General features: G+C 41.0%; 1 protein-coding gene across 6 annotated transcripts in view; it reads right to left on the bottom strand.

Annotated features, from left to right (window-relative positions):
• TIAM2 (TIAM Rac1 associated GEF 2) overlaps positions 1–12,012 on the bottom strand; it is a 2,099,243-nt gene that overhangs the window by 59,694 nt on the left and 2,027,537 nt on the right. For all 6 annotated transcript variants that reach the window (XM_044063392.1, XM_044063388.1, XM_044063400.1 and 3 more), the window contains 2 exons: positions 5,586–5,644; positions 5,207–5,312 (listed from right to left, as the gene is read on the bottom strand). In XM_044063392.1, coding sequence (XP_043919327.1) covers positions 5,207–5,312; positions 5,586–5,644 — 165 coding nt within the window. The remainder of the gene's footprint in view (positions 1–5,206; positions 5,313–5,585; positions 5,645–12,012) is intronic.

Raw genomic sequence — 12,012 nt, 5'->3', positions numbered from 1 at the left:
CTTTGTCCTTTCTGGGAACCAGAAAGAGTCTTGAATAAAATCCTTGTCCTTGCTCTTGTGGTGGTACCTCTTGAATAGCTCTCATTTCCATGAGTGCTGTAATTTGTTTTTGAGCCTCTGCCCATTGATTTGGTGGCAGATTTGGCATTCCTTTTAACCTTGGCAGAGCGTGAAAGTGTAACCTGTAACCTTGAGATACAATGTTGAGAACCCATTTGTCTTTGGTGATCCAATGTCAATTGTGATAGAAAAGTGCCAGTTTTCCTCCCAAGGGGGCTGCCAAGAGAGACTTGTTTGGCAGCTGTAATGGGAAGTCATTGAGGCTGTTTTTTATATGGTTGGGGCCTGTCTTCCCCTTCTTTCTGGCCTGGTGCACCCCATTGTCGTGGTCTGTAAGGACCTTGTGGTTGACCTCTACCTCTTGGACATTTTTATCTGCCCCTTTGAGGTCTGTCTGTAACAGGAAAGGACCAATTCTTTGTTGGCCAATTTCTGCTAAATCTTGGTGGCTGAACCTGTAAGAAATCCTTTACCATTTGCATAGATTTTGCCTTATCCTCCATTTTCTTTAATACCTCTTCTGCCTTAACTCCAAATAACACATCCTGCTGCAAAGGTGCATCCAATAATTTTGCTTTAACATGATCTGGTAACGTACGTTCTTTTAACCAAGCATGCCTTCTAATGACAGTGCCTGTAACTGCTGCTCTACAGGAGGCCTCTAAAGAATCAAAACCACATTGCAAAGTATGCTTTCCCAGTTGTTCAGCTGCATGCAATAAATCCTGCATTTCTTTAAAATTAGGAGGATCTGAATCTGGAAGCATTTTTTGTTTTAACTGAGACATCAGAAATTGCTGATATTTTAGCATGTGAAACTGGCAATTTAAGGCTCTCATTGCTAAGGTTGCAGACGTATATACTTTCTTTCCCCATCTGTCCAATGCTCTGGAATCTCTGTCAGAGGGGACTAGATTTTTTGCTGATGAGGCCTTAATCCCTTTGGGTCCCTGAGAAATAGTTTCAGGGTGAGCAACCGGGCTTTTATACAGAAATTTGTGTGAGTCAGGGACTCTGTAGTATCTGTCAGGTTTAACTGGGGCTGGAGGTAAGGAGTCAGGATTTAACCTGGATTCAGTATACACATCATCCACAATGTCTAACACTGGCGGGATAGCAAGGGGTCTGTGTTGAGGTAATAAAAGGAAGTCTCTGAGCCTTTTCTTGGATTCAGAGTAATCCTGGCCTTCCAAATGGAAATGCTCTCTCATGGTATGTAGGGTTTCCCCAAAGGAGTAGTCCTCAGGGGGAGAGGCTGATGGAGTTGATTCCTCAGCATCAGAGTCCTCAATAAGGGGGTAAAGAATATCCTAGGTCTGAGGATGAATCTGAAGAAATGGATACCTGGTCGGATGAGTCATAGTCTGCATCCTGTCTGGGCCTTTTATCAGGAGGGGGATGGGACCCCCTGATCAGAGTGATTAGGTCTTCGGCCATTTTGAGCATTTCTTAGGCATGGAGGCCTGTCCTGGAGAATGCTGAATTTGTTTCTTTGGTTTTAAAGGAGGCTTAGACTTAACAGGGGGTTTTAATGGTTAACTGAGTAGGTCTGAAAACACCCTCTGAAGCTTCGGGTTGCTCAGCTATTCCGGATCCCTCTGAAGGGTTAGCCTCGGTAGGCTGAAAAACTTGTGCGTCTGAAGGCCCAGCCACCTCCACGTGGGAGTCGGAGGCGGCCTGTGGTTCTGCAGAAGCGGTCGTCAGGGGCTGCGAAGGTGCCTCACTGAAAACCGGAGAAACGGCGACCGGCCTAGAAGAGGCCTCGTCAGGTTTGGGCCTCGGATGCCTGTCCTTGTCTTTGTGCTTTTTATGCATTCCGGACGTCGGAAGTTCCGACGGCATGGTGTAATTAAATTTTCTGCCAAAATAATGTCGGTCGAAATCAAACCGACGTTTAATAGTGTGCTTGTTAAACCTAGCACAAAACCGACAACCAGTGACATTGTGGTCTGGGTATAGTCATGGGATACAATAGGAATGGAAATCCTTATGAGGTATTTGCTTGCCACAAGAAATACAGTTATTAACTTTTACTGACATCGGTCTGAGGCAAGAAAAAGTTTCCCTAATGGGGTACTTAGCTTTGTAGAAGACTTCGGTTCTGGATTCGGAACGAAAATCTCAGGAGTCGCCGACCAGCACTTGCGAACTGCTTTTGCTTTGGGCACCGTGCGGCAAGAAAGACTGAAGAAAATGGTGTTGGCTGCATCTTATATACCCCTGTCACACTGACGTCCAGGAAGAGGCGACAGCAACCAACGCCGGCCCAAGACTTTGGAACTCAGGCCGACTGGGGAACCGCCTGACGGCAGGATAACCCAAGTGTAATGACTGCAGCAGTGTAACACGATGAACATCTAAAGGTCTGCGGCTGACAAAGTTTGCTGATGACTGCAAACTATGAGCAGTCATAGAATCTCCAAATGATGTCAACATCCTACAAGACGGTCTTACATAAACAAATGATTGGTGCCAAAAAAAGTATTATCATTCCTTTCAGTAAAAGCGATGTTCCTGCAAACTACCACATCAGTAGTAACACCTTAAGTACGCACTCAGTGGCGAGAGACCTGGGCACACAGGTTGACAGCAACCTTACCTTTGACCACCATGTCTCCACAGTGCTAAGAAAGGCATTCTATATTGCTTATAAGTAAGGTCATTGCCTCCAGAAAAAAAAAAAGTTATAACCTCCCTGTACTCTTCCCTCATCAGGCCAGTAATTGAGTACAACACCCCTTTTGGTATGTACCTTTCTAAGCTCCTGCAGCAATTGCAGAAACCACAAAGGTTTCTCACAAGGAAAATTCAAGGTCTTAAGGTCTTCAGCATCTGTCCTAAGGGGATAGTCTGAAATCACTGTCACTTTATTGCATTCCATACAGACTACTCAGGGGTGATCTCTGCCTTGCATACAAGGCAATCCCTGACCCTGCTTTATTGGAAATGCTGCATATCCATAAGTCAAATGGTACATGGGTTACTCGCTCTAAAGACCTTAACCTGGTATGTGACATTAATAAAACTTGCTTGAGGGACAGATTTGTCTCCCAGAGGTTACCACACCTTTGGAACAGACTCCAACTTCATGTCAAACAGAGCACCTCTTTGGTCCTCTTCAAACACAATCTGGGTGATTGGATGGGTGATGCAAATTCACCCCGGGGGCTCCACCTGTGTTCCTCTTGGACAGGGGCAATAGGTGCTGGACGGTGGAAATCAGGGTAAGAACTTGGCTAGGGTTGTAAGGCGCCTAGGGTCATTAGCCTCGTAACTTCCTATACTCCTATGAACTTATAGGCATGTGGACTTCAATCATGATGATTCATCCTTCCTGCAGGATGCAAGTTCTGACTCAAGATGATCCATCCTTCAAAGACATAATAGAATTAGAATTAAGACAATCCACCCTTCCTATTCATAGGAGGACTTGAATCATGATGATCCATCTGTCTTACAACCAGGATGATCTGACTCAAGATTATCCATTCTTCCCCATTCTTCCATAATTAGAAGAATCTTAATCAAGATGATCCACCCTTTCTAGAAGTTGAAGGACCTTACTCAAGATGCAACATCCTTTCTAGAAGTAGAAGGATGACTCAAGATGATCCATCTTTTCTAAAATGCAGAAGGATATGAATCAACTCGCTTACAAGCCATCAGGAAAGCATAATGCAGAAGGTGTTCCATTTCAAGAATAACTCAGGAACCCACACATTTGTGACCCTACTACTTATTTAACATACACTCTAAGGAAAAATCTAACTTGCCTATGCCAGTAGAAGGTAGAGTTTGACTGCTCTCCCAAAGGAAGAGTCCTCAGAAGGAAGGGAAAGGGGGATGCCAATGAAGAAATTGGTTTATCATCCCTTACCAGTCTTGGTTTAACTTTTGAATCCTAAGAATCAGTTTGCCAAGCTGATTTAGAAAGAAAGGTAACCAATAATCAACGTTTCTGTTTCAACTCATGACAGAAGTGGTTCCCCCCAGCTGCATGAGATGGTGTTAACATCAGAACCAACAGAAGCTGCATTATGGATCCCGCTCCCTAAGCAAAACTATACTAACATGTTCTTCTAGTACTCCTTCAGCATAATTGATGAAAATGAAACAATGGATCCAATGCACTGAAGAAGTGAGGCACAGTCAAGAAAGCCCAGTTTCTACTCCACCCTGTGGGATGAATCACACAGGCATCTAAACCTCTGACCACAAGCATGGTGATCATGAGGAGAACTTGCAGGTAAAAAAAAAAAAACTAGGAAGCCACATTCTAACATAAAGGTCAACTGTGGTTTAGAACAGAGAGAGAGAGAGAGATGGCCACATCAGTCACTGACAGTTCCTCCTGAAAACACAGGCAAAATTTCTGAAGATTCCATTCAGTGATTAGGTAACTTGAAATCATGAACCCAAAGACTGCCCAATCACTCTGATAAGATTATAAAATCCCAGTAAAGGAGGAAGAGATGTATATAAGGGACATTTTATAGTCTGCACCACCAAGCTTGGGTATATTTGCCACCTGACCCAAGCTCCTTCCCTGGCTGAGCCTCTGGTCACTACATAGAAAAGCTCTAGGAAGCTCTAGGACTAGAAAGACAACATATATTTGTCAAAATGTGCTTGGCTATCTGAAAATGTGTAAACATTTTAGTAAGCTTTTGTGACTTTTACTTCAACATGCACATGGAAGGTATTTATTTATGATGACTACAACTGGAGAGCATAATCAACAAAAAGCAATGGACATGGCATGGTGATCCCCATCTTTTACCCTCAGATGTTGACAGTGTGACACAGGGGTGGAGCTCTGACAATTACAGGCACTAAAGAAAGGATTTTCTCCATACCGCTGTAGGAGTCTGACGTTATGATACTTGCCTGTTGCAGAAGCCTTCCCAATGCAGACGTCATTGAGAAACAGAAAATAAATGAATAAAGGTTCTGGAAGAAAGGACTACACTGTTTAAAGAAATGGCAGCACTGGCATTTTCTCAAAAACATGCACATTATACAAATGGAAAACTGCAGAAGGTGTAAGTGACATGACATGCCTCTGCAAAGGATGGATAGAAGGACTGCATTCACACTTCTGACAACAGTAGGCACACATACCTACACATAAATACAAAGTAATTACCTGCTGCATTTCCAAGCCTGACTTGAAGAGCAGATAAAGGAATCAGCCATCTGAACTTAAATGGATCTGTGTCACCATGGCAATAGCTAGAGCGGGCATTTGTGGGCTTAAAATGAAGAGAAGTAAAGAAAGATTTTAATTTCTTTATTATGCTGCTACGCAAATTTGTAAATGCATTCTATGATGCGATCTTATGCAGTAAGCTACAGATATAAATGCATAACAAAATTAAGTTACTGCTGGTTTCTTCCACAGACTCTCTACACAGCTCAAACAAGGCAACCTAATATCCCTTCATATCAATGTTTACATGCCGCAATAGTACATTTAAAGGAATCACAGTCATGAAACTGGAAGAAATTTTCAAGAATCAACATACCATTTTTTTCTTTAGTTTGCAGTTCTCTTTGTACACCAGTATGACAGCTCTCTTAAAAACTGCAAAAGAAAAACAGTACTCAATATGAATGCATTCAAGTGAATGAAATGGCAGGTGAATTTGTTTTGCTAAGGTTAAAAAGTAACTAGCATGTCTGTTAAAATGGTTCTGGCTGCATAAGACTACATTGCTGAGCAGCTAAGGTTAACTGTCACAGTGGCTAAGTAGGGCACCTAGCAATCTGTGCACATCTGAACCATGCAACAAATTAAAGCACTGAAATTAGAGACTTGACAGAGATGCTGCAAACTGTACTGTATCTACAGTAACAAAAATATGGTAATATATATACATAAAAGCAAAAATACTTGACCTCCTGTCCTAGTTATGTAAAATTTCCAATAAATCAGTCCCTGGAAATCATCATCATCATAAGAACAGCACTAAGAAAAATTAATTCAGGGAAAGCAAGCAGGCTCAGATGAGTTCATGCCACACGATCAATATACTGGCTGAGATAGGGTAGAAATGGCTTCAGAGAGTACTCATAGCAATATGGAGAGAAAAGTATATCCTAGATGAGTGGAGAATTAGCATTCTAGTGCTAGGGAAAGCAAGCAGGCTCAGATGAGTTCATGCCACACGATCAATATACTGGCTGAGATAGGGTAGAAATGGCTTCAGAGAGTACTCATAGCAATATGGAGAGAAAAGTATATCCTAGATGAGTGGAGAATTAGCATTCTAGTGCTAGGTAGAAGAATAAAGGGAACATTCACAACTGTGGGCAGTACAGAGGCATGAAACCCTAGTCATACTGTATAAAAGTTCTTTAGAGGGTGACTGATAAATGAATGCACAGAGTACTAGAAAGGAAGACGGGAGATGGCAGTTTAGATTCAGATCAGGCTGTGGCACAACTGGCTCGATGTTTGCAGTAAGACAGATAGTTAAGTAGAAGGTAGAGATGAAGAAAGTTTAAATTGTGCATTCTTAGACTTAGGATCAGCATACAGCAAGGTCCTGAGATAGCTGATTTGGGCAGTCCAATGATGGTTCAAAGGCTCAGAAACATTGGTAAAATTAGTGCAGGCTATGTAGAACAACCCAATAACACAAGTATGAACAGTGTTTTCTGCATTAGTGTGGAGACAGGATGGTAAAAATGATAAGGAATTATCTACAAGAGTGCCTAGATCCCTTACAACAGCGTCTGAATGGAGGGGTACATTTTCTATATGGTACGGAAAAACTGTTTTGTTTACCAAAGCAAACTATGCTACATTTTTTACATTTAATTTGAGACCACTGTCCTTGCACTCCAATTGTTAACATTATCTAAGCCATGTTAGAGCAATTACGAGTCAGCTGAAGATCGAATAACACCACCCAGGTTACAGTCACCTGCAAACTTAGCTAACCATAAGCCAGGAGTGCTGGTCTGAAGGTCCGAGAAATATGTAACTTTTTGGCATTCAGAAGTGGAAACTGTGACTCTAACCACTTGACTTATGTCAGACAACTAATCACCACACAACATCAGGATTTATATTCACATTTACAAGTCTACCAATAATGGCTACATGAGGAATAGTGTCAAAGAGCTTAGCTAGGTCTAGATATGTTGTTTGCACTGCATAACCACTATTCACTGCTTCAGTTACTTTTTCAAAGAAATTAATGAGGTTAAAGAGGAAGGACCATCCTTTGATAAAGCCAAATTGATGAGGATCCAAGGTTAAGAGATTGTCACTGTCCAGATTAATGAATTCTAAGATAATGAGCTCCGTAGCTCTACATATGAGGCTAGTGGCACTAATGGATGTATAGTTACCAGGGTCTATGGTTGAGCCACCCTTGTGTAATAGCATTACAATGACTGTTTCCAAGCTTCAGGAATATAACCAATGGAGATGCTTAGATAAGAGTTTAAGTAGGGGTTCAGAAAAGCCCCATTTGGCAAAGATAATCAGGCAAACTGGTATACTGTCAGGGCTCATGGCTGAAATATTCTTCATTTTTGAGAGGGCTAAAAGAACTTGTTCCAAAGTAATTAAAGGGAGTGGCTGGGATTGTGGGACCCGTGGAATAGCTGTAACTGTGGGTAGAGTAAAAATATGCACTAAATTTGTTATCTAGGAAATTAGCTATAGCCTTTGGGACAGACAGTGTAGTAATATTGTGGACTAGCTCCAAATATTACTGGGTGCTGTTAACTTCCTAACATATGTCAAGAAAGATTAGTTACTTTTGGTTTTACAGGCAATTTTATTGGATACACTTCTCAATGCAAAGACATGTTTCCTTTTACCACATCAGAAGTGCTTTAACTACTTTGAGCTTTCTAATGTTTCCCTTAAGCTCTTTGTTAGTATGCTTAAATGTGCTCTTAAGGTAGGTATAAATAAGACCTCCTATAAGCATTAAGCAGTTTCTTCCAATTGTTATACAACTTGTTTACAAGGGTATTCCACCACAGGGGTTGGTTTTAAATGTCTCATTATATTGGTTGTGGATAGGGGCTGCCTTATCAATATAACTATTTAAGTGAGAGTAAAAGTCAGAGGCATAGGTAACAGCTTTAGCAATAGAATCCTTCAGCGGAGGATTATCGCAGAACATATTGACGTCAAGTATCCAAAGAAGGTTTGCTTTTGACATGTCCCTAAATATAGGGCTATTTACAAGGTAAGCATATCCTGTTTTAAAGGAAAAGGCCACAAAGTTGTGGTTTAAGAAAGCATGATGATACATATGGACCTGCGAAAAGTGGCCAGTTTTGTGAGGACTAGATCAAGGACATTGAAGCCCCTAGGAGGATGACTATTTGGGAAAGAGTTACCATTTCATTTATAATGTCAAGGAAGCCCTGGACATGTTGACTGTTAAATGTGTTGGTCAGCCAGTTTACTGATGGGATTAAGTGGTTCTGCACCGGACTAGCATCGGCTGTCACTCTTGTAGTCTAAAGCTACCATTAGTTGTCCGTGAATGTACACAGAAGGATCTCATGGAATGGCACATACAGAACTATGTGTACTCCCACAAGCTACACATTTAATGCAGCATTCCCCTGGCCTCCCTGTACTATGACATAAACAGAGATTCTCCAAGAGGATATCCTAATGCAGTTACAGCACTTCTTACTTTCCATTTAGAAAAATGTTGGCACCCCCAGTTCTGCTAGCAGTCACAAAGCCATTCATAAAGGGTGCCCAATTACATGAACAACAGGTTTAAGTACCAGGCATCACAGACGCTGTGCCCTCCTGAGTCGCATGCATGCATAGCCTGAGGAGACCTCCTGCACACACCAGTTGTGTGGTTGGAAGTACATCTCCTGCTTTCTTTATGTATTCATTCATTCATTCTTTGTACTTGAAAAGTGGCAATCTCATGGTTAAAAGTCTGGACCGAGTTCTATCTTCTAGAGCAGTTGCAAAGTTGTTAAAGTCAAACTGTCTGTATTCACTACATTTTCAATTTCACTATTCCAGTATCAGCTTACATGTCCTTTTTTTTTTTTGAATAATTCCTCTTTGAAACAAAATATGATTTAAACTGTGTTCCTGCCAAGTTCTGATGCACTACTCTATACTTTCACAAAATCAGCAGTAGCCGGGTAATGAAAATATAATGCCATCTGACATGCCCCTCAGTAAGCTCAATCGCTTCCCATCCACCAGGTTACAGAGTGTTTGCTACCTTTATCCTAAGCAGTGTATGGAACTCATCTACACACTCCTCAACACAACAAAATACTTCTTTTTAGCACATCAAAAGTGTTTTTAAGGGGCATATACAAGACCAGCTTCAACATCACTGCAATTCTGAAAAACAGAGTGTTTCATAGTTTGACAGACTGAAAGGGTTATCTTTGTTTTACAAAACAGACCTTTCTGCACTGATTCACGCAGTGTGATTTAGTGGACCTTTCTTTAGTAAATTATGTGTTGAACATGAAGCCTACTATCACAGTGCAATTGGAAAGTCAATAGGCTCATAGGTTGCACTATCAAGTTTATGACCAACTGGCCTTCAAGAAGCTTGACTGATGGTTATAACCTCATGTTGACTGTTTCTCCTCTTCAAAAAGTACAAAACGTATCAAGATTATTTTTAAATGAAGTTAATGTTGGACCTCTTCCTGGAAAGGACAGTTTACTCCATAATCCTTGGAGGTATTACATAATTATTCCATGATCTGGAGTTAGCTTCCCCAGTGGCAAGTTCTAGGCATGGGCTTTTAAGTAAACCTGGATCAGACATTGCCCTGTAGTCCAGGTAGATTCTGCCTCTTAGTAACCTAAAAGAAACAGAATAAAAAGACATTTCCTAAAATCTAAGTTGCTCCACTTTCTAAGCCTATAATGTTGCTAACAAGGAGTTACTCGACACTTTTAAACTGCTGTAGGTTGCTTGGTTGAAGCTTACAACATAGCACCACTCTATTCAACGGGGCATAATAAAAATGGGACACTAATCTCTCCTGAGTTATAAAACATGTCCTTTACAATTAGATATACAAAGGAATATAATTTCTTGCTTTGTCAGACAGAGCAAAGGCAAAATTTAGCATGACGTCTATCAACGTCTCTAGATAGTTTAAGGATGGTGTCTTTTATTTTTCAATCATAATTAGTACGTAGTGCATGGAACATCTTGATTACACTCCAAAACTGGTGAAAAGAAAAGCTTAAATGGGCAATCCTACTGTTTAAAATTCAGGTAGAATTCAGACGATCAAAGTAACCCACCTTAGCAACACCACATGCATTCCTGCCCACGGTATCGTTTTATTTAAATTATTTTGCATACCCACTTCCCCAGTCCTGTATTAGTTCCCATTGTAAACAAAATGCTCATTTTGCATTCCTATCAGCTTGTGGGCTGTAGGATCTTAAATATAGCTGCATAGTTTTTCTACTCCCCAACAACAGTAACGCAAGTAACGATGGGGGGTGGAAATGAAGCTGATTACAGTACACAAATTTAAACGAGCCACGGAGCTCAGATTAAATGAAAGCCAATGGATACGGTTATTTTACACTCGCTAAGCAATGCTTTCGCTGTCTAGTCAGTGTAAAAAAAAAAGAAAATTAAAAAAACAGAACTGTGTGTGGGACTGTATGTGTGCATGACAGTGTGAGCGAGATCGATCAAGCTATTATTTTACACCCGCTAAGCAGAGCTTTTGCTGTTTAGCGAGTGTAGAGTAAGAAAAAAAGAAAATTAAGAAAAAAATACAAGAGTATGTGTGTGCGAGTGCATGCATGTGTGACGGTGCGAGCGAGATCAAGTGAGTCATTATTTTACACTTACCAAGCAGTACTTTTGCTGTTTAGCAAGTGTAAAAGTAAAAAACAAAGTGTGTGCATGTGTATTTGTCTGTGTGTCTATGTTTGTCTGCATGTGTGAGTGTGTGTGTGAATGAGAGAAAAAGTGTGTTTGTACGTGCATGTATACACGAATGTAAAGAGTGAAAGTGATCGATCAGTAGGAAACAGCAGTTACGAGGTTTGGATACCTCTGGACCCCTTAGCTCAACACAGAAACTGCAAAGTTGCTTAAAAACAACAAGCTTTGTGTCTGCATGCCTGTTCCAATCCACAAATGTCTTTCTGGATGGGGGAGTAACATTGATCCAGCAGTGGCAGCAGCAGTTAAGAAGTTTGCATACCTCTCGACCTCTTAATTAAAGGGATCCGAAGGTGTCTTTTGGGGAAATGTGTCATTTGGCATCAGTGAAGTGCTTGTGTATACACAGAGAAATTACTGAAGGGATCACTGGGTGGGAATGTTCCATTTGGTGTCACAGAAGTGCATGGGCATCCATGGAAAACTACTGAAAGGGTCACTGGTAGAAATGCTTGATTTGGAGTTAGTGAAGTACTTGTGCAGACATGGAAAAACTGATGAAAGGGTCACCAGGGGAAATGTTTCTTTTGGTGCCAGTTAAAGTGCTTGTACAGACAGACTACTACTGAAATTATACTTGGGGGAAATGTTTTATTTGGTACCAGTGAATGACTTCAGCAGTAATAGACCAACTACAGAAGGGTTAATTTGAGGAAATTATTTGCTCTGTCATCACTGAAGTCTAAATGTGGGCATTTTGGGGGGAAATGTTTCATTTAGTGTCAGTGACATGCTTGTACAAACACAGACAACTTACTGAAGGGATTGTTTTGGGGAAACATTCCTTTTGGTGTCAGTTAAGTTCTTGTGCAGACATGAACAAACTAGTGAGGAGACTGTTAGGGGAACTGTTTCATTTGGTGTCAGTGCAGTGCTTGTGCAGGCATGGACAAACTATTAAATGGATCACTGGGGAAAATATTTCATTTGATGTTAGTAAACTGTTTGAACCTACAAGAACAAACTGAATGCGTCTTTGGGAGAAATGGTTCATTTGAGCTCAGTAAAA

This window comes from Protopterus annectens, chromosome 1.part0 (genome assembly GCF_019279795.1).
Source record: "Protopterus annectens isolate FY-2018-M chromosome 1.part0, PAN1.0, whole genome shotgun sequence".
In the NCBI taxonomy this organism is placed as follows: domain Eukaryota; kingdom Metazoa; phylum Chordata; order Ceratodontiformes; family Protopteridae; genus Protopterus; species Protopterus annectens.
Note: the sequence above shows the minus strand (reverse complement) of the source record. Positions and strands in the feature narration are given on the sequence as shown.